Source organism: Choloepus didactylus, chromosome 18 (genome assembly GCF_015220235.1).
Source record: "Choloepus didactylus isolate mChoDid1 chromosome 18, mChoDid1.pri, whole genome shotgun sequence".
Classification (NCBI taxonomy): domain Eukaryota; kingdom Metazoa; phylum Chordata; class Mammalia; order Pilosa; family Megalonychidae; genus Choloepus; species Choloepus didactylus.
The window spans coordinates 17270924-17295032 of NC_051324.1; the positions used below are offsets into that span (position 1 = coordinate 17270924).

At 36.5% G+C, this 24109-nt stretch overlaps 1 protein-coding gene across 1 annotated transcript; it reads left to right on the forward strand.

Annotated features, from left to right (window-relative positions):
* Window positions 1-12241: 12241 nt before the first annotated feature.
* On the forward strand, window positions 12242-13198 carry LOC119514633 (olfactory receptor 3A1). Its single transcript, XM_037810450.1, has one exon. The coding sequence runs from the start codon at window positions 12251-12253 to the stop codon at window positions 13196-13198; it is 948 nt and encodes a 315-aa protein (XP_037666378.1). The 5' UTR covers window positions 12242-12250.
* The last annotated feature ends 10911 nt before the right edge of the window (window positions 13199-24109 follow it).

A 24109-nucleotide genomic window follows, 5' to 3' on the forward strand; every position in this document is an offset into this window, starting at 1 on the left:
GGCCACCCACGGGAGGGTGGGTGGTGGAGAGTGGTGGCATTGGGTCAGGTGATCCTTAGCCAGTGGCCTAATTCTGTTTTGTGCATTTTAAAATAATGTGCGTGGTGCCACTGTTGAGTACAGTATTCAATATTAGTCAGGTCAATTTTGTTAGTTGTATCATTAAGATATTCTACATTCTTACTCATTTTTGTTTGTTCATTCTCTCAACCATTGAGAGAAAGTAGTTAAAATCTCTCATGATTATTGTCAATTTGTTTATTCTTCCTTTTAGGCTTATTAATTTCAATTTGTATATTTTGAAGCCATGTTTTTGTGATATTTTCCTTTGTACTAAGTAAACCTTTTGCCTTAAAGTCTACTTCGATATTAGCATAGCTACATTGCCCTTTCTTTCTGTTTCATTGCATATCTTTTTCCATTTTCTTATTTTCAATCTTTCTGTTGCTTCATTTTTAAGTGTCTCTTGTAAATGGCAAATCGTTATGTTTCTTTTTCTTAAAACCTATTGACAAGTTTAACTTTTTACTTCAATTATTTAGCCCGTATTTATTTAATATAATTCTGTAATTGAGCTTGTATCTATCACATTACTATTCATTTCCTTTTTGGCCATTCTGTTTTATATTTTCCCTCTTCTTTCTCATCTCTTTTTGGATTACTCAACAACTGTTATTATTTCATTTTCCTTCTACTGAATTGTTAGTTATACATTCTTTCATTATTCTTCTAGTGGTTGCTCTAGAGATAACAATAGGCATCCTTGACTCACTATGATTCAATAAAAATTATTACTTTTACCAATTTCCTTGATACTCATAGAATATTAGAATCTTTAAATTCCATTTAAATTTATTCCTTTTGCATTGTTATTTTCATACATTCTGGTCTTACATTTATTTTAAATTACACAAGCTATTTCAATTATTTTATTTTTTATAGAGTCAGTATTTATTTATATGTACCCACATGTTTACCCTTTTCTGTGCTCATCTTTCTACATTTTTGTTTGGTGTTCTTCTTTTCCTATTTCCATTCTCCTTTCCTTTTGGGCATCATTTTCTTTCTTCCTAAACAACTCCCTTTAGCTGCTCTTTTGGTACAGGCTAGTAACACTTTTTTTTTTTTTTTTTTTGGTTTTGGTGAAGGGTATTTTTATTTGGTATGGAAGTTTAGGTTGGCAGTTATTTTCTTTCAGCACTTTAGTGACATCATTCAAATCTCTTCTGGACATTATATCTGTGAAGAAATCATTATTTCTTATTGATCATATTTTCTTGCTCTTTGTATGTTTTGTAATTTTATATAGTACACTGTAGTTTATTTATAAAAGAATGGTAGTTGTTGTAGATGATGTTCTATTCCACCTGGCAAGGTTCCTTCTTTCCTCTTTAGATCACACACATTTCTGGAGTTTTGAGCTGTGGTGGGCCTCAACTGCAGTTCTAGTAAGACTTTGTCCACCTCTGGTTTTATTTGATCCTGGCCCCCCCTGGGCTTCTGAGACCCTCAGCCCCAAAAGACAACAGGAAATAGGGCTGTCTTTATGAAGTCCCCAGTCCAGCTGTCCAGACTCCTATCCCATGCAGCTTCAAAATCTGACACATCTTGATCAGATGACCATGGTGTCTTGGCCATTATCTTTTAAAGTGTTATCTTTCTCCATAGTATATGAACAACTTCTAGACACCAAATTAACTACAGCCTTTATCTGTCTCTATCACTCTACCTTCAGTGTTTCCTACAGGCCCTATTTTCCATACTTTTGTTTTTAAATATCACCATACTATATTATGGATAGATGCTTCTAGTCTGTATTCTTGTTCAGTAATTTTCTCTTCTTCTCTGCTGCCAAAACTATTCATTGAATTTTTAAGTTATTGCATTTTTTTTTTATTTCTGGATGTTCTATTGATTTATTTTAGAATCTTATTTCAAGTAAATTTTATAGTTCTGCCCATCTATAGATATTAGTAAGTTCTTTTATTACTATAAACAGGAGCTTTATTGTTTATGATCTATGTAATTCAATAGCTAAAGTCTTTGTAGTCTGTTTTGTTGTCTCTCTTTTCTACTGATTCTTGACCATTATGTCTTGCTTCTTTATGTGCCTATTTTTCTTTGTGTTGTAGTCAGACTACATGCTAGTGACAAGTTATTTATATTAACAATTTTGTACCTAGGATGATGGTAACTTCTTTCAGAGATGATCTACATTTGTTTCTACCAGATGGCAATACTTCCAAGGCAATTTTAAACTGACTTTAAGGCCTAAAGATCTCTGACCATGGTGATAATGCATACCAAGGCAGAAAATCTGTACAGGGCTGGTTTGTATTGATCCCTCTGTCTATTCTTGCATTAGTATCATACAGTAAAAGCAGTTTTCTTCTTTTATCCAAGAATTATTTAGGAAAGTATATTTAAATTCCCTGTGGTTTGTATTAATGTTTAAACTTCTGCTATCATTTATAATTTTTACTTATAATTCATAGTAGTTTTATAGTTATAAAAATGTCAACTGTCAACAAGAAGCCTAAACATGCATATTTTACATCCTTAAGTGGGACCTCTAAGGGACAACAATGTAAGCCTTATACTAAGAAGTCAGATCCCCACAAAGCTGAAAAGTCAGGATTATAACTCTTTGCAGTGAGAGTAGCAGATTTAATAGGAGGGAAAGAGACTGGAGGTAGCAGCTGGAAGTAGATTTCAGTGTTATGGTCTGGGCTATTAGGAGTGGATCAGAGGCTGCTATTACTGAGATATGGACACCTTAGATTCATCCCTGGAACAAATTCCATGGTGTTTTAGATGCAGCATTCATCACAAACAGCAGAAACTTAAAGTATGTTACTTGGGGTGAAAGGGTTAATTGGAAGGATGGGAAAGTAAGTTGCATAGTTGTTGTGATCATGCAATTTAGAATTAGACTAATGCAAATTTGAGCCCCAACGCCTCAATTTCCTAACTATGTAGTCTTAGACAAATTATTTAATCATGCTGAATCTCAATTATCTTTATCTGTAAAATGAGAATAATGAAGGTACCTACCTCATAGAATCGTTGAAAGGACTGATTGGGATTTAATGTACATGAAATTCATAGTATAGAGTTATGCACATAATCAGTGCATGATAAATACCAATTATTTTCATGTTAATAACAATATTGGTGATCTTCTCCTAGGAACTTTGTGTATGTTACTTCATTTAACCCTTCCAGCAATCCCAAGAGGAAGGAGATAAACTGAGATCCAAAGGGATCAGCAGGTAGTAATACTCGCTGGAATTAGTACACTCCCACATACTGCTGGTAGATCTGGTCTATCCATCTACAAAGTCCATACTTTTTCCACAGCAGCAGGCTTCCTACAGAGAGTAAAAGCATGCTCTCATGTGGGGCTGAGTGGGTCATTGTCTGACAAGGATATAAGAAGCTGAGGGTTGCAGTATATAACCTCTTCAACCTCATCGCTAGACTCTCAACTTCCAAAAACATAGCCAGGAAAATCATGGTAAGGGGAAATCTTCCTAGGGGCTGCCCCTGGTCCCTCCTAGCACACTACAGTTCTTCCACCACCTCTTCCAGGATTGTTATGGGACTCTCAAGACACAATCCCTGAGGCCCTCACTAACAAGGCCCTGGGTGGGAATGCACTTTGTTCCTGAGGATCCATTAGGAATTTGAAGTTAGAAAGGGTTTCTCCAGTTTTTGCCCCCCTTCTTGGGTTTCCTCCTCATGACCATGGCAAAGGCAAGTCTAGGAGTCAGCTTTTCTCTGCCTCCAGATCCTGCTTGGACCAGAACATGGGAAAGCAAAACCCTGAGTCTGGGGACTCAGATTCAGTCCTGACTCCTCCTCTAGTTCCCTGGGTGGCTTTGGGAAAGCAGACAACTCCTTTATGTCCTCATCTGTTAAATGGAGTTAGGATGATGTCTGCCTAACTATGTTCAAAGAGTGATGTGGGGATCAGAGATGAAGAGGTTTGGAGAAATTCTGAATCACCATAGAGGTGTGAGTTTGGTTTTTGGCATCCACCACTGCAGTATGCATAAGGGCTTGTATGATTTACCTCTCCTTGGTTCTCCTCACATCCTCCTCCCCCTTTCAGGAGCTAATTTTGAGGTCCTGAGGGTATAACACTGTGATGGAGGGAGCCCCATGACAGAAGTGATCTCAATCCTTCTTTCTCTTATTTCAACACATACAGCCCCTTCCTTGTCTTCAGAGCAGCTGACTGAGCTTGTGCAGCTTCTCACCCTCTTTACAGTCTTTTCCATGAAAACTTGCTGGCTGCTGGGCCATAACAAGGTGAGTTCTTTCACGGCCCTCCCTCTGCTTCCATGTAATGGAGAATGGTCTTAGTCACTGGATTTAGTCAAACCTCCTGGATTTACAGATGTGTCAACCAAAGTCTCAAAAGCAAAAAGAAAACAAGAGGCTTGTTCTGGATGACATATCAGTGAGGGGAAGAGCTTGGCCATATCCCATAATCCAGGCACTTTTACTAAGCCCCTCTTTCTTAAACAAAATTTGTTTTCTTATCTTGTTAGGGGTAAGTGGGAGGAGATTCAGTTTTCAACTTCTTTGCCCAGAATTTAATCCTTACAGGCAGCCAGACATGATGGACCTGTTGGAGCTTCAGAGCAGGGAGCAGTCACTGCCTAATGAGGGAAACTTGGGACTCATGTGGACCCCCCAAAGTGATAATCTAAGTGGGCACCCTCAGCAATGATCACTTATGTGATTCTATCAGCCATGGGCATCCTAGATGGATCCAGTGAACAATCCAGAATTTAGATCTTATATAGCTTCATATCTTGTTGGTTGAGGGCTAGACAGAAGCTACCATGGGAGCAAAATATTTTGGCTCATGACTACATTATTTAAGAAATGTATCTTCTGATTGTAAAAAGTATTTGAGAATTTTATATTAAAATCTATATGTAGGATTGCTACAACTGCATGCCCCATCTATACAAGGGGGCATCATCCCTGTAGCAGTAGTCTTATGCCCATAACGCAACCCTTTGCCTCCCTCAGATCATATCAATCTTTCAAAATCTAGCACAAATTCCAAATTATCCAGGAACCCTTTCCTTACTATTGTAGTCAATAGCAGTGCCCTCTTTCTCAGAATTCTAATTTGTCAACAATGATTTTATTCATTTATTTATGAAATGGTGTCCAAATAAATGAATTTATCCATAAATAGAATTCTTAAAGATGAACTAGACACAAATATTGTCCTTAAATTGGAATGGAGGAACTAGTCTAAATTGCAAAATGATTGTGCTAGACAATACATTGGTAAATGCCATATGGTGCTGTGAGAAAGTTCTGGAGATAAATGTCACTTTAAGAAGGGCAGGTACCAGGGAAGTATTTCTGGAGAAGGTAGCAATGGAGCTGAATCTTGAAGACTTTGACTATGTGATGGTGGAAGAAGGACATTCCATATGGAGAAAACAACATAAGCAAAGGTGGGAGAGAAGAAATCACAGAGTTTGCAATCTGAAGACACGGGTTAAAATAGATTAAAGAGGGAAGTCAGGGGGCATCTGCTGGCTATGACTATGATCTACCCAAGGCACTTGCTTGGACTTGGGCTATTGCAGCCTTCAAGGCAAGGGGATTGGAGAGCCACAAGGGCACAGCCATAGTGAGTGTGGAAGTGGATTTTGAGTCATAAGAGTGTGTCATGAATAGCTTCAGAGAGAATTGCAGGAGCAAGACATGGCTGTATGACCCTGGGGATGCGCTGCTAGAGAGGTGGTTATATAGTGGTTAAAAGCATGAGTACTGGAATCAGAATACCTGGGTTAACGTCCTACCTCTGCTTTGTGTGACTCAGTTTTTTTCCATCTGTAAAATTGGGATTAAAAATGGTGCCCATCTTATAGGGATGCTGTGAGGACTAAATGAGTTAACATGTGTAAAGCACTTAGAACAGTGCATAGTGCCTAGCCCAAGGGAACCCTCCTGTTAGCTGTTAGCTGCAATTATCATCAGCGAACACCTGTAGGGAATTTTGTCAGTATCAAAAATATTGAGATGGCCCGAGCAGTGACTGTCATAGGGGAAGGGATTTCTGGTTTCTTTTTTTTTTTTCAGTTAATTTTTTTGTGGTGTGGGGTTTGGTAGGTATGTATATGAGCAAGCTGAGGAGGTGGTACTACATAAAATATTCTAAAAGGAATCTGCAATAATCATAGAAATTTGGAAAGTGGAGAAGAGAAGAAGGAAGAAACCATCCATATTAATATCCAAACTGTTGATAAAAGTTGGGTATATCCTTCTAGTCTTGTCCCCCTCTCTCTCTATGTATGTGTGTGTGCATGTGCTAATATTGAAATAAAAATATATTTATATAGCTTTATATCCTGCTTTGCTCACATAATCATATTATCACACAAATTTCATTTAAATTTGTTTCTGAATGTTTTTCATCAGTGTATACTGACATTATATAAAAAAATAAGTAATTTTGTATATTTGCTTTTTATCTTGTTACTTTTCTTTAATAGTTTTTTCAACTTAGTTTTCTGACAACCAACTAGCTTTTATCTTTTCCTTTCCAATATATGAACTTTATTTTTCTACTTCTTGGCTTATAAGTTTAGTTGATGATTCTAGGGCAATGATAAAAGCAGATGTAATGGTGGACAGCCCTCTGTTGCTCCTCACTTTCATTGGATAATCTATTATTTTTTTTTTAGGAAGGATACTGCAGTATTCTTCTATTCCTAGAAAACTACAACTGTTTTGTTTTTTTCTCTTAAATGAAGAATGGATCTTGATCTTATAAATACTTTTAAGCAATATTTTTCCTATGTTTTACCCACTGATCTGATGTATTATGTAAGAACATTGACATATATTAAATCATTCCAGATTTTTCACAAGCACTCTCCTTAATAATGGGGAATTATTTTTTTTAATATTCTAATATTTTTATTAAATATAGTTGTATTTAAAATTTTTAGTTCTATAGTCATAAATAAGGCAGTTCTCAAGTGATTTTTTTCTTAAAAATTAGATTTTGGTATCATAGTATGATGTTTTCACTTCATAAAAAGTATTAGGATGCTTTTCAGTACTGCTGCTAAGTTTATGTAGCAAGAAAATATTCTATTCATTGATGTTTAAACAGAACTTCTCCCAACAGTTTTATGAGGCTAGAGCTTGCTACTAGGGTAATTATTTCTTTGACAAATAATTTTTTTTTCAATTTCCTCCACATTAATGGTTTATTTGGGTTTTTGGACTATGCTTGAATATATTTTGTTAATTTATATTTTCCTATAATTATGCCTATTCTATTGAAAATAAAAAGTTTAAAATGCATGAGGTTATAGGGAGAGTTCTCTTAAAATTTAATTTTATTCTTGTGTACTTATAACGTTTTCTAGCTCCTAATTGCATTTTTGCATTTTCTCTTATTTATACTTGCCAAGATGTCAGTCTATTTGATAATATAAATTAATTTATTTAATACTTCTTCTGTTTTTTAATTTATTATTTATTCATCCTATCACCCTGTCCCTTTATAGACATATATTTACTAGCAAAATGTGTATATGTATATATTTTCCTTCTTTATACTATACATCATTTTATTAGTTGTACTTTATATTTAATAATGTAGCTTTGAAATCTTTCAAATCAGCAAAGGAAGATTTGCTTTGTTCTTTCCTATATCTGCCTAGTATTTCTTTGTAAGGATATACCATCATTAATTTAACCAGCCCTCTAATGATGAATAGTTAGGTTATTTTCATTTTTTGCTATTACAGATAAAGCTGCAACACATATCCTACTACATATGTCTTTTCTTACATGTGATCATGTATCTATTAGATAAATTCCCTGAAATGGATTTACCAGGTAAAAGGAAAAACACATATGTATTTTGAAAGATATTGCTAAATTACCCTTTCTCCTTTGAGGTTACACCAAATTATATTCTAACGATGATCTCTGAGGGGACCAGTTTCCCCAAACCTTGTCAAGCAAGTAAGGGAAAGGCACCCAAAGACATATGCAACCAGAGATGCTGAGACAGCTTCATTGAGGGAAAACCTAAAGACAGGGACAACATAGGGGATGTGGTTCCCTCCTGTCCTTCGCACTCTGGGACTGCAACTTGCTTTCCTTGGGCTGCGTGATTAGTGATGTAATGGTCATAATCCTGGTGTAATCAAAGAGTTAGTTTCCAAATCTTGGAGCTGTAGCTCTACAATACAGCAGAACTCACAACTGGAGCTCTGCTTCAGCACTGAATCAGGATCAACTACCTCAAGAAAGACCTTAGTTAAGGTCACTTTCCTTGGAGCTTTGTGAGAGGTTAGCCTGCTGGGAATCAATCTTGGACAAGTTAACTCAACTTTTCAGAAAGTTTTTACTATTTTCCAATCTGATAGGAGAAAAATGGTATTTCTGTATAGTTTAATTTGCTTTTCTCCAATTAATAGTGAACTTCGTCATATTTCCACGTTTTAAAAGCTATTTATATTTTTATCAGTGAAATGTTTGTTAATATTATTTACCCATTTTTCTTTTAAGTTGTTGATCTTTTTATGTTTTTGAGGTAGTCCTTTATATATTGGGGAAATTAGTACATTATCTCTGATTTGAGTTGCAAATATTTTTTCCAAGTTTGTTGTCTTTTACTTATGCTGATATCAATTAAGTATATTAATTAGGGTTAAATAAAGGGAGGAGAATCACTATGAGTATTATGGAATAATTTATTATAGGAATTAACCCTTACATCTAATATAGAAGCAGAGGAAGTAAAGATCTGAAAGAGGACAGAAAAATCACTTAGCTCTGGTGTGGTGAATGAGATGGAACTTGCAGGATGGTAGGCAAGTCCAGCTCCTGGAGTGGAACTGAGAAGGGAGGTGGTACAGAAATCTGTAGGGTCATTGGCTTTTCATAGCTACTGCCCCTGTGAGTTCACAGAAAGCATCTGATTACCATTAGTCAGCAAGGCAGTTATTAGGAAGAGGAACTCTACAGAGAAAAAATGCAAGGACGGTCTAGAACCTGGCAACACCTTTGTGTCTGTCCCTCCCCAGCTCTAACCAGAGATGCTTCACCCTGCCTTCCAAATGTCATGCAAGTTCCCTGGTGACCAATCCTAAGCTGGAACCACATGGGAAATGGGATTTTTGAAAATATAATTCCAACTTAGCTAAATTGGCAGAAGTTTTGAATTTTTAATAGACTTATCAATTTTGATTTTTGTATTTTCTGTACTTTGAGCTGTTATTGTAATATTAAAATTCTCCCATGTTTTATTCATAATAATTTTATGGTTTCAATTTTATATTTAATCTTTGACCCATTTAGAATTTATCTTTGCAAAAGATATGAGGTATGTATCCAACCTTATGTTTTTCCAAGATAGTTATGCTGTTGTCTCAATAGCATTTATTGAATAATTCTGTAAACATAATTTGGGAGCTTTCCTTGATGAGCAGGGAAGAGTTAACATAGAAGGCCTGAGACTGCTCTTCTCAGAAAGCCCTGTTTGCAAGGTGGGCCTTTGGCTGGTGTCCAGGGATGTGGATTTTGAAAGGCTTCCCGCCACTCCCAGGACTGATAAGAGTAGCTACTGTGCCTAACGGTTTATGCAAACAATATGGTTTATGCCAAACACATGTTTTCTATCAGGGAATCTGGACTTTTGATATGTGTTAGGCAGAGGAAGCCTGTATGACCAGCTACCAATAAAAACCTTGGTCACTTGAGTCTCTGATATGCTTCCCTGACATTTCACATGTGTTGTCACAACTCATTTTGGGGGGAATTACACCTGTTCTGTGTGACTCCACTGGGAGAGGACTCTTGGAATTGCGATAGATTCCTCCAGATTTCACCCCATGTACCTTCTCCATTTGCTGATTTTTCTTTGTATCCTTTCCCTGTAATAAATGATAGCCATGAGTATGACTATATACTGAGTCTTGTGAATTCTCCTAGTGAATAATCAAACATGGGGGTGCTTTGAGGATCCCTTCCAGACTTCTTTTGTATTCTGGTATAGTTTAAGTAACACTGAAATGATCTATTTCTTAAACATTTGGCATAATTTCCCTGAGAGGTTTTCTGGCTCATTTTTTCTGGGTGTTTAAGTGCTGAGGCTGATGGAATGGAGTAACTGTTTACAACATTCTCTTTTTCCTCTAGAATAATTAGCCTATTTCAATTTTTCATGCCTTCTGGACTGAGTATTCATTAATTATATTTTTATCAAATATAACTCATTTTTCCATTTTCTTCAAAATAATATTTGTATAGATTTTAGGAAAATGACCTTGTAAATAGCTTTTTATTTTGAAATGTAACTATGGTTATTTTTCCACTATCAATTATTATTTTGTACAGATGTACTTTCTTCATTTTCTTGATTAACTTAATTTAAAATTTAGCAACTTCATTTTTCCCTAAAAATAAAGTCACTTGAACATCTGTTTTCCTCATTTCTAAACAAGTTTTGCTTTTGCTGTTACTATTTTTTCTTAGTTTATTCCCCCCGATTTCTTGATTTGGTTGTTTAATTAATTTTCTTTCCTTTTTTGCTTTGAACATACTCATTTAAGGCTACAAATATTCATTATTTATTTCCCCTTCTCCTCCAGATATTCTTTAGTTTTATCTTTGATTTCCTCTTTGGGCCAACTGTTTTTGGATGATTTTTAAAATACTGTTTTTGATTAAAAAATCGTTTCTTTTTAAATTGGATTGTGATTAGTTATTATCTATATTGAATTTCTGAATTTTTGGTTTTATATAGGCTCTTTCATGGGATGAATGTTCCATGGACACTTGGGAAGTGTCAATTAGTTCTACCTCTTAAATGATGTTATTGAGGTCTTTTATATCCAAACTTTATTTCTGATAACTCTATCATGGACTGAGAATCATTAAAATCCATTTACTATGATCCTATTTCTGGCAATTTTCCTATAATATCATGCATTTCTTACTTTATGTATATCGATGCTATGTATTTAGAGCATTCATTTTCATAGCTATCTTATCTTCATTATGAATTGAATCCTTCATAATTATAAACTGTTCTTCTTTGTTCTCATTTGATGCCTTTTGGCAAATGATTGGTATTAAGATCATGACCCTTTATTTTTGCTTAGATTCCTCTGGTATTGCTGTATCTTTCAACCTTTCTGATTAACTTTGCTTTGGCTATGTATTTTGGCATCAGGATAGAACTGGCTCTTTAGATCTAGTCTGATTTTTAAAAAAACTTTACTAGGTGAGTTTACCCTTTTACATTTATAGTTATAAGTATGTTTGCTCTTAATTTTTCTATAATTTTATGCCTTCTTCCTTTTATTGTTTAAATTCTTTTACTCTGTTGTCTAATGCTTGATTTACTTTGCTTTGTATGTGTTTTCCTCTGGCAATATGGAAGGTTAGATTTAGTGGTTGCCTTCATACATATAAATTTATGTACAGTTCTCATACTTCATTTAGCAGTGTCTACTGACTCTCTACTTTCTCCTCTACCATGTGATTTATTTGATCATATTATCTTAATATTTTACTTTATACTGGTTTGTGTAATTACACCTCTATTACATATTTAGCAGGTATAATTTTAACACTCATCTGTGGAAGATGAAGAAATCAGAACTCCTCCCAACTTCTCTCTCCCTCCTCTTTTCCCTTTCTGTTTATCTCGACAGACTTTTAAAATATTTGCATTCTATTCTATACCTATAATTTCTACCAATGTTTTAGTCTTAGTTCTATAATTAAATATATTTAAAAATCACCATACTGTAGTTCTCCCACTTTTCTCTTTATTAACTAAAGTCTATTAGCTATTGCCTTATTCAAGAATGGCTAATCTTCAACTATAATCCTTGAATGCTTGCATTGTAAAATTATCCTTACATATGAATGATAGCCTAAATAGCTATAACATTCTTTGATCACATTTTTTTCTGTGAATGCATTGCAAGAGTTTTTCCATTATACTTTAGCTTTGAATGTTAGTTTGGAAAAATTAGAGTCCAGCATAATTTCTTTCCTTTACAATTGACCTAATCTCTTTTTGCCAGGTTATTCATTCTTTCATCTTTTTAATCATTTATATTTAGTAATATTACAGTGGTATGTATCAGTGCTGGTACTCTGTATCCATTTTTCTGGGCACAAAGGTGCCCTTTCAATCTGTAGATTCAAGTACTCTCTTGCTTCCTTGCAGGGACTCATGCAGCCAAAATCTGGGGTCAATGGAACAGTTGTTACTGAATTCATCTTGCTGGGACTGGTGGAGACACCAGGGCTGCGGCCAGTTGTGTTTGTTCTCTTCCTCTTTGCCTACATGGTCACAGTTGGGGGCAACCTCAGCATCCTGGCAGCCATCTTGGTGGAGCCCAAACTCCATACCCCCATGTACTTCTTCCTGGGACACCTATCAGTGCTGGATGTTGGATGCATCACCGTCACTATTCCTTCAATGTTATGTCATCTCTTGTCCCACAAGCATACAGTTCCCTACGGAGCCTGCCTCTCACAGCTCTTCTTCTTCCATCTCCTGGTTGGAGTGGACTGTTTTCTGTTGACAGCCATGGCCTATGACCGATTCCTGGCCATCTGCCGGCCCCTCACCTATAGTACCCGCATGAGCCAGGAAGTCCAGAGGATACTGGTGGCCGTGTCCTGGGCTTGTGCTTTCACCAATGCACTGACTCACACTGTGGCCATTTCCACACTCAATTTCTGTGACCCCAATGTTATCAATCACTTCTACTGTGATCTCCCACAGCTCTTCCAGCTCTCCTGCTCCAGCACCCAACTCAATGAGCTGCTGCTTTTTGCCGTGGGTTTCATAATGGCAGGTAGCCCCATGGCTCTTATTTTTACCTCCTATGTCCATGTGGTGTTTGCAGTTCTACGAATGCACTCAGTGGAGGGCAGGAAGAAGGCCTTCTCCACATGTGGCTCCCACCTCACTGTGGTTGCCATATTCTATGGTTCAGGCATCTTTAACTACATGCGGCTAGGTTCAGCCAAGCTTTCAGATAAGGATAAAGCTGTTGGAGTTTTTAATACTGTAATCAATCCCATGCTGAATCCAATCATCTACAGCCTGAGGAACCCTGATGTGCAGGGTGCCCTCAGGAGGATGCTCTTGGGTAGGTGGCCACTGGTCTGAGGAGGTCTTCATGCCCCTTACTCTCTGTCTCTTTTTGGACTAAGGGAGGGATTGTCTGGGTCCTGGAACCAGGACACATGGTCCATAACCACTTTTATCTCCCTGAGCATGAGGATATTTTTCCATTAGGTAATAGTTATTGTTTCCCAAAGAAGCCCTGCCCAATTATAGGCAACGGGTTGTGCCAGGCCAGCCAACTTGACAAATTACTTCAGTCACTTTGTCCTCCCTTTTCTGGGTAGAGGTGAAGTCTAGGAAGCCCTGAATGCCTCCAGTTTCATGTTCCACAGAGAAGGATGCTTTGGTTTATTTATAGACTGGGTTTCCAAAAATACTCCAGCAAACTTTTCCCTGGGGCACATATGATTCCTTCAAGATCAGTTATGGTTTGTGTGCTTATAAAACATAGCCTTGAAGATAAGGATTATTTTATTTCCTCCATCAGTCACATACAGGCTGAGAAAAACCAGCTCTTTCATTTCTTATCACACAAAGATCCCATAGGATATACAGTGGACAGAAGGGAAGCAGTATGGTCATATATGGTCTAGTAACTCTGGAGAGAATGATCCCAATGTGCTGTTCATATAATTTAAATTTTAAAAATTTAAAACTCCACTAATACAAATGATGCACCTTAAGACATAAAAATGAATTTTCCACATCTATCCTTCCTCATATATTTAAAATCTTTTGAAAAGATAAGCATTTATAACCTAAACATTATTTTAACACTTCAAAAAAACAACCAGAATGCTCAATGTGAAATTCTGTTCTAAATGCTCTTTCTTATTCCCCAAGCCTCCTAGCTAAGACAATCCATTCCAATAAATGCAAGTCATATGGTGATGCCTCACCCTAATTTTCCCTTTTTGGTAAGTAAGTATAGTTCTAACCTAGATCATTATCTCATCTTGCTGCTGACTAGCATTTAGTTCAGTCATTTTTTAAAAACTGGATCTTCCTCCAGCCTCCCTTTTGGGACTAATTGCCCATTTCTGACAACTCTACTGTGCCACTGATGTCTCCTAATTCATTTCCCTGAACTTCCCTTTGATGTGCACCTATGGCTTGGCTTCTCCAGGACCTTTGGAAGGATGGGGTGAGATGGGGGTGGGAGAAAGGCCATGAGGGAGTAAAGAAAAACAAGATTAGAAGTGGAGAATTTGTGGAAAAATGAAAATGAAAGATGGGTATTAGGGATAAATAGAATAGAATTGCCAGCATTCTAGAGGTATTGTAGAGGACAAAATGTGGTCCCGAGATAAAGTGGGAGATAAGAAAGAATGAAGAAGTTTGGTACCTTTGGACTGCCAGAAGATGAGAGAAAAGAAATAGGGGAATAAAATTAGTGGGTCATGGATGAGAGATATGAGCTTCCCATTTTATGTTGCCCAGAAATAAACAGTTCTGGTAGCCCTAATACCATTCATCCTCTCTATCAAGAAGATCATATTTTAACAGTTTTACTAGAAATGTTTTTAAAGTGCATAAAGGACTCATTTTGTGTTTCTCCAAACAGAAATTACCAGTAGAATGTAAAAGAGATGGTTTATCAGATGGGAAAAGACAGGAGAAAAGGGGTGTTTGATGTTTTGTCCACCTACATCTCTAAAGTCACTGAGGTGGTTAACTGCCCAGCTTAGACTTTCTGCCTTTTGCCTTAAAAGACGACTCTTTCCTGATCCTTTCTGAGTCTCCAGAAAAACTTCAAGGACACAGCGTGAGCTTCCTCCAGGTGTCAAGGAAACTGTAGGGGAAGACTTGTGACATGGTTCTCACCTCATCGCTTCCTCTCATCAATAATGTTCTTGATATTGGGTAATTTCCTTATCTTCTCTAGACCTGAATTTAACAGAAGGATCAGGGTTCTTCCACCTCTAATGTTCTCTACTTCTACTAGACACTCTGAATAGAAAGACTGTCTCATTCTTTTTACCTTATCATAGTTCCACATTTTCAACCATCACTCCCTCTACCCACCAGCATGTAACACTGCTGCCAAACAGAGCTTGTTGGTTATCTCCAAAGATCCATGTGCTTCTGGCATTTCTTCCATCGGAGCAGTCATCTCAAGCCCCAGGGGTGCTTTTTTCTTGGCCTATCACTGGGGTGGAATGGATCTGCTGAGTTCAACAAAGGTGTATTAGAGAATGACTGAGGTCACTGATTCCCATCCCTTTGCCCACACTCCAGGATCATAGGGCTCCTTTAACAATTTGAGAGATTTCTCTTTCCTCTTGAATTCGTCTCCTCTTTTTTTGTTACAACCTGCAAATACCTTTACCACTTAAATTAATCCACTTGTAAATGTAATACATCATTGCCTTTCAACATCATATCTACAATAATCCCATTCTTTAAAGCTAATTATTTTGTTAGTTTAGTGTTTAGCTTTCAAGACAAGTGAACATACACATTTAAATATATATTATATATAGATATAGTCAAAACAGCATACTGTTCTGTAATCTGCTTTTCCCCTCAATATTACATAGTATAATTCTTATATGTCAGTACCTACAAATCTATCTTATCCCCTTTAAAAGTTGCATAATATTCCATTGTACGTATAATCTATCATCTGCGGGGAACTGAGTCTTCCATGTTGCCTGAGGCATATCTGGGGTGGTGGCTTAGAATGCTGAGCCGCAGGCCTGCATAGAATGCCATGCAGGCCCGCCCTGTAAAGATGTGTGTCTTGTGACTACCATTGTCTTAAACCTAGATTGTATGCACCTGATGTAAACATAAGTATTTGGTGGGCTCTCCCCCACCTGAGCACCTTTAGCATATACATCTGATCTTCTGAAATAAATAGCTGGAGCAAGGCTGCATTGTTGTCCACTTAGCATGAGATGCAAGTGGGCCCCCTGCTCCCTTAATTCTTAGCTTTGTGTCCATGTCTCATTCCTGCGTCGCCCTGTCAGCAATAATCATCTATTTAACCAAATGTCTATTGATGTAGTTTAAGTTATTTCTTATTTTTGGCAATTGCTAATAATACTTGGATTGATAATTTTATTGCGATATCTTTCCATACATCTAAAATTATTTCTTCTGGTTAAAGTCACAAAGGTGATTTGTGTGTGTGCGCACATGTGTGTGCTAAGGGAAATGCAACATTAAAATTTGGTAAGTGTTCTGGTCTTCCATCTGCCAAACAGTGTGCAACAGTTTACATCTTGATTAGCAGTGGATGAGAATGCTTGTTTCCTCACACCCTTGGCCACATTTGGTTTAGTAAATAGATCTTTTATCTTTGATACCTAGGTAGTTGAAATATTTTGTTATTGTTTAATTTGAATTTCTTTGTTTGTCGGTGTAGTTGTATAGGTTTTTAAACATATATTTATTTGCTAGTAACTCTTTACCATATATGTTGCAAACATGTTTCCGAATTTGCCATTAACCTTTCACGTTTGTTTAGGGTGCTTCTTGCCAAAATTGTTTAATATTTTTATGAAGTTTGTCTTTGTTCTCTGTCATGCATAGTAAAAAGAACTTTTCCATCTAAATGCTGAATAAATATTTGTCAGAGATATTTTTCTTGTACTTTTACACTTCTTTTAAAGGAGAATATTTAATAAAATTAGAGGTTACTTTTGTGCATGTTCTAACTCCCCCCCAATTGATAATATTTATAGAGTATGTGATTTTATATATGGAATATTATAATATAAGCTCAGCAAAAGGCAAATTATCTGAACTGAGACCAGAGCTGCCACCCAAAAAACAGAATTTAAAGTTAAATCCTAGCCAAGAAAATTACCTATTAAAACACAGGAAACAACATTCAATGGAGAAAAATAACTGAATCTAAAATATCTACAACTTAATATTCATAATGTCCTGGACACAATCCAAAATTACCCAATATATGAAAAATTAAAAAAAATGGAGCACATTCTCTAGAGGAAAGAAAATCTTTTAAGCCCAACCCTGAAATGAACCAGATGTTGAAACTAACAGACGAAGATTAAAAGTGGCTATTATAGAGGTGGGGCAAGATGGCAGCGTGGTGAGGTCTAGGTTGTAGTTGCTCCTCTGTGGCATCTGGTAGAAAGCCAGGAACTGCATGGACTGTACACTGCAGAGGAATTTGTGATTGGACAAACTCTGTACAACACGAACATGTGGAGCAGCTGAGATCAGCAAAATCTGTAAGTTCTCATGGCCAGGGGGCCCGTGCCCCTCCCTGCCAGGCACAGTCCCAAGGGAGGAGGAGCCATCTGTGCTGGGAATCTGGAGGGAGAACAAAAGCTGTAACCACAGATAAGCTGAGAGCAGACACTGGAAAGTCTGGGAGCAGTCAGCCCAGCAGGGAGGAGATAAGGCTAGCAAAACAGCAAAAAAAAAAAAAAAAAAAAAAAAAAAGGAAAACAAAATAAAAACAGAGGCTTTTTGGAGTCAGGTGAACATAATAAGGAGAAGGGCAGGGCTCAAAGAGAATCAGACACATATGCAAATCCAGGGAGGGAGAGCCCTTGTCTGAAAAGCCAGCTTTTCTGCTAACAACCAGAAAAAAAAAAAAATGCAATCAGAAACAGAAAGGAAATATAACTACCAATCCTGCAGAAATAAAGGATATAATGAGAAATACTATGAGCAACTATACACTAATAAACTGGACAACTTACGCAAAATGGACAACTTCCTAGAAAAGCATAAACAGCCAACATTGAGCCAAGAAGAAATAGAGGACCTCAACAAACCAACCACAAGCAAAGAGATTGAGTCATCAAAAAGCTTCCAAAAAAGAAAAGCCCAGAACCAGACGGCTTTACATTGAATTCTTCCAAACATTCAAGAAAGAATTAATAACAGTCTTGCTCAAACTCTTCAAAAAAATTGCAGAGGAGGGAAAGCTACCCAACTCATTCCATGAAGCCAACATCACCCTCATACTAAAGTCAGACAAAGATACCACAAAAAAAGAAAATTATAGACCAATCTCTTTAATGAATATAGATGCAAAAATCCTCAACAAAATACACACAAACTGAATTCAGTAAAACATTAAAAGAATTATACACCACAACTAAGTGTATTTTCTACAGATAGAAAATTTTCAAGGCTGGTTCTATAAGAACTGGTATGCAAGACTGGTTCAACCTAAAAAAATCAATTAATGTAATACACCACATTAATCAATCAAAGCAAAAGAACCACATGATCATCTCTATCGATGCAGAAAAGGCATTTGACAAAATTCAACATCCTTTCTTTTTTTTTCTTTTTTTAAAAATCTTCATTTTATTGAGATATATTCACATACCACGCAGTCATACAAAACAAATCGTGCATTCAATTGTTCACAATACCATTACATAATTGTACATTCATCACCTAAATCAATCCCTGACACCTTCATTAGCACACACACAAAAATAACAAGAATAATAATTAAAGTGAAAAAGAGCAATTAAAGTAAAAAAGAACACTGGGTACCTTTGTCTGTTTGTTTGTTTGTTTGTTTCCTTCCCCTATTTTTCTACTCATCCATCCATAAACTAGACAAAATGGAGTGTGGTCCTTATGGCTTTCCCAATCCCATTGTCACCCCTCATAAGCTACATTTTTATACAATTGTCTTAAAGATTCATGGGTTCTGGGTTGTAGTTTGATAGTTTCAGGTATCTACCACCAGCTACCCCAATTCTTTGGAACCTAAAAAGGGTTGTCTAAATTGTGCATAACAGTGCCCACCAGAGTGACCTCTCAGCTCCTTTTGGAATCTCTCTGCCACTGAATCTTATTTCATTTCCTTTCACATTCCCCTTTTGGTCAAGAAGATCAACATCTTTTCTTGATGAGAATGCTTCAAAGGACAGGAATAGAAGGGAATTTTCTCAATATGATAAAGGCAGTATATGAAAAACCCACAGCTAACATTGTACTCAATTGGGAGAGACTGAAAGCTTTCCCTATGGAACAAGACAGGGATGCCCACCATCACCATTGTTATTCAACATTGGGCTGGAAGTTCTAGCGAGAGCAATCAGGCAAGAAAAAGAAATAAAAAGCATCCAAATTGGAGAGGAAGAATCATGTCATCTGCAAACGCTTTCACTGTTTGCAGATGACATGATTCTATATGTAGAAAATCCAGAAAAATCTGCAGCAAAGCTATTAGAGCTAATCAATAAATACAGCAAAGTGGCAAGCTACAAGATAAACATGCAAAAATCTGTAGTGTTCTTATACACAAGTAATGTGCAACAAGAGGAAGAAATAAAAAAATTTCCACTTACAAAAGCAACCAAAAGAATCAATATATTTAGAAATAAACTTAATGAAGGCCACAAAAGACCTATATGAAGAAAATTACAAGAAAATGCTAAAGGAAATTGAACAGGACTTAAAAACATGGAAGAACATACCGTGTTCATGGATTGGAAGACTAAATGTAATTAAGATATCAACTCTGCTTGAACTGATTTATAGTTTCAATGCAATACAAATTAAAAACCCAATAACTTACTTTGCAGAAATAGAAAAATGAATAACCAAATTTCTTTGGAAGGGCAAGTTACCTTGAATAGCCAAAAATATCTTGACAAAGAGTAACAAAGTGGGAGGTCTCACACTACCTGACTTTGAATCATATTACAAAGCTACAGTGCCCAAAACAGCATGGTACTGGCTTAAGTACAGAGATACTGACCAATAGAATCGAACTGAGTGTTCAGAAATAGACTCTTGCACCTATGGACAATTGATCTTTGATAAGGCAGTCAAGCCAAATCAACTGGGACAGAGCAGCCTCTTCAATAAATGGTGTTTGGAGAACTGGATATCCATTTCCAAAAGAATGAAAGTGGTCTCCTACCTCACACCTTATACAAAAATTAACTTTAACTGGATCAAAGACCTAAACATAAGTGCTAAGAACATAAGACTCTTAGAAGAAAATGTAGGGCACTATCTTAAAGATCTTGTGATAGGAGGTGGTTTCCTAGACCTTACATACAAAGCACCAGCAACCAAAGAACAAAAAGACAAATAGAATCTCCTCAAAATCAAACACTTTCATACATCAAAAGACTTTGTTAGAAAAGTAAAAGCCTATACAATGGGAGACAATATTTGGAAACCACATATCAGATAAGGGTTTAATATCCTGGGTGTATAAAGCAATCCTACATCTCAACAACAGAAAGAAAAACAACCCAATTAAAAAGTGGGCAAAAGACAGGAACAGACACTTTTCTGAAGAGGAAATACAAACGGCTCAAAAACACATGAAAAAATGCTCAACTTCACTGGCTGTTAGAGAAATGCAAATCAAAACCACAATGAGATACCATCTCACACCTACCAGAATAGCCATTATCCAAAAAACAGAAAATGACAAGTGCTGAAGAGGATGTGGAGAAAGAGGCACACTTATTCATTGCTGGTGGGAACATAGCAACCACTCTGGAAGACAGTGTGGAGGTTCCTCAGGAAACTAAGTATAGATTTGCCATATGACCCAGCTATCCCATTGCTAGGTATATACTCAAAGGAACTGAAAGCTAAGACACAAACAGACATTTGCAAACAAATGTTTATGCAGCATTATTCATGATTGCCAAGAGATGGAAGCAGCCCAAATGTCTGTCAATGGACTAGTGAATAAACAAACTGTGGTGTATATATATATATTTATTTATTTATATATATATATATGATGGAGTATTATGCAGCTGTAAGACAGAACAAAGACATGGAACATATAATAACATAGATGAACCTTGAGGAAATTATGTTGAGTGAAGTTAGCCAGAAACAAAAAGACAAATACTGTATGGTCTCACTAATATGAAATAACACTAATGAGCAAACTTTGAGAGTTAAAAGCTGATAACTCAGGCTACCAGGAGATAGAAAGAGGTTAGAGATCAGGCGTTTGATGCTGAAGGACTTCACAAATGTTCAGCAGGTTTGATTGTATAGATCCAGAAATAGATAGCATAATACTGTGTAATGGTACCACAATATTGTAAGTACATGGAACAAAGATGTCTGTGAGTAAAGCTGAAATAGGTGTTATAGGGGAATGTATGACACCAAAGGTAAAGATAGATGATGAAGACTGGGATTGCATAACTTGGCAAAAACTGGAGTGGCCAATGACTGTTGCTAAATGTAGAAGTATAAAAATGTTCTCAAATGTGGGAGAACAAATGAATGTCAACCATGCACAGTGTTAAAAAATGGATGGTATTTGGGAAAAAACATAATCAAAGCAAACTGGAGACTATGGTCAACAGTAACATTCCAATATGCTTCCATTAAATATAACAAAGGCAATATAGCAAAGTTAAATGTGTATGAGAGGGGGATACAAGGAAGAGATACAGGATTCTTGGTAGTAACATTGTGTTTGTCCTTACTTTTGTATTGTAAGACATTTTTCTTTTTCTTTTTATTACCTTTTTTATTATTCACCAAAAAAAACACTTTTTCATAATAATAAATATGTTCAAGTGCTGACTGTGGTGATAAATGTACAACTATGTGATGATGCTGTGAACAACTGATTGTACACTGTGGATGGCTGTATGTTATGTGAATATATCTCTATAAGATTGTAGGAAAAAATAAAAACAGAGGTCAAAGTGCTGGAGAAAACATGGAGAGACCGATGTACCTATTTATGATTGATGAGGAGGCAGAATGGTGTAACCTTTCTGGAGGTCACTGTGGTAGCTCCACAAGAAGCTAAATATGTGAGGGCCATAAGGTCCTGCAACCTCATTATGGGGTATGTATTTGGAAGATCCAGAAGCAGAGACAGGAATGAACACTTGCACATTGGTGTTTTTGGAGGCAGTATTCATGATTTGCAATGGGTGGAGGTGGCCTAAGGGTACACTGACTGAGGAACAGAATGGTGAACTGTGGTGTATGCATACAATGGAATATTGAGCAACTACAAGAAGAATGAAGCTGTGAGACATGCAATGAGGTGAATGGATCCCATAGACAGCATGTTGAGTGAAGTACACCAGAAACCATGGCAAACACTATAATGCTTCACCAATATGGACTAACTAAAATGTGTAAACTCAGAATTGAATCATAGAACACAGCCTAACAGGGAAATGATTATTGTAATGATCCCTAGATTGTAAACTCTTACAGCAGTTAAATCTATTCCTGAATTGAAATGGCTATCTCCAAACTCTGAGACGTTGATCCATCAATGTATAATCTGATTGTTCTCTGGAACACTGGGTATTTGTGTTACACCTGAAACTCAGAGGTACAGCTCGGCACATATGAATATCAGTATTAATGCATACGCAACTCTTAAAAAAAGAGCTGAAATAGAGCCCAGACTTCAAGTAGAGATATGAATAAAGCAGATCTGGTTAAGACTAGAGCAAGTATGGCCAAAGGGTAAACACTGAAACTAACTGTGTTCAAACTTCAGCTTCCATATGAGGCCAAGGGAAGAGATGTTTGTTTGGTGTAGGATCTGTATTTTCTAAACAATATGACTTCTACAGTCAGTGTGTTCAAACACTACAATTACATGGAACTTTGAATAGAGGGTTGGATTCTGGTAGTTTCAGGTATTTACTTCTAGCTAGTCCAATATATTAAAACCTAAAAAGTGTTATCTATATAGTGCTTAAGAATGTCCACAGAGTGACCTCTTGACTCCATTTGAAATCTCTCAGCCACTGTAGCTTCATTTCATTTCATTTTGCCTTCCCCCTTTTGGTCAAGAAGATGAAGGAACATGCTTTTAACGAATGAAAATCTCAGTAGAGAAATGGCAAATCTCAGCAGAGAAACAGAAAATAAAAAAGAAGTCCTAAAACTAAAAAATACAGTTTCTGAAATTAAAAAAATCACTAGGTAGACTTAACAGCCACATGGACATGCCAGAAAAAAGAGTAAACAAACTTGAAGAAAGATCAAGGAAATTTACCTAAGATGAAGAATAGAGAGAAATAAGATTGAAAAAGATGCACAGTGTCTCCAAAACTGTTAGATGATATATAAAAGTACAACATATGTGGAATTGGAATCTCAAAAGGAGAGGAGAGAGAAATGAGGGAGAAAAAATAGTTGAAGAAATAATCACCCCAAATTTTCCAAATTTGATGAAAGAAATGTGCAAAGAAGTCCACACCAAGCTACATCATAATAAACTCTTGAAAGCCAAAGATAAATAGAAAATGTTGAAAACAGAAAAAAGCAAAGACAAATTACACACTGGAAAACAATTTTTTGATTAAAGCTGACATCTCATAAGAAACCACTACAGACAGAAAAGAGTGGAGTAATACTAAAAGAAGATGGAATTCTACGTTCAGTGAAAATATCTTTCAAGATTGAAGGTAAAATAGTCATTTTCAGATAAAAGGAAACTAATAAAATTTGTCACTTGTCACCTGCAAATTTGCACTACAAGAAATTCTAAAGGAATTCTTTGGCTGAAGGGAAATGAAACCGAATGGAAACTTGGATCCTCTTATAGCTTTAATGGGAAGACAAACAATCCAGTAAAAAGTGAGCAAAATATTTGAACAGGCACATTACAAAAGAAGATATACAAATGTCCAATAAGTACATGAAAGTTGCACATCACTAGTCACAGAGAAATGCAAATGAAAACTGCAGGATGGCTACCACTGAGTTTCTCAAGCATTCTGGTTTTCCCCTCACCAATGCATGTCTTACTTCCTTAGCAAAAGGAATTTCCTCTGCACCTTTGCAGGAATATAAAATCAGACGGTGAGGCTTCTGATCTCACGTAAGGTTCCTAATCTCTAGCCCTTCTACTCCTTCCTCAGTATTCCTGCAAGGCAATGCTGGCACCCCCACTGCATTTACTATCTTGCCCAAGCTCAAAGGAGACATCTGAGCAGTTTATTAGGACCAGCTCCAGGCATCTTTGCCAGGATGCAC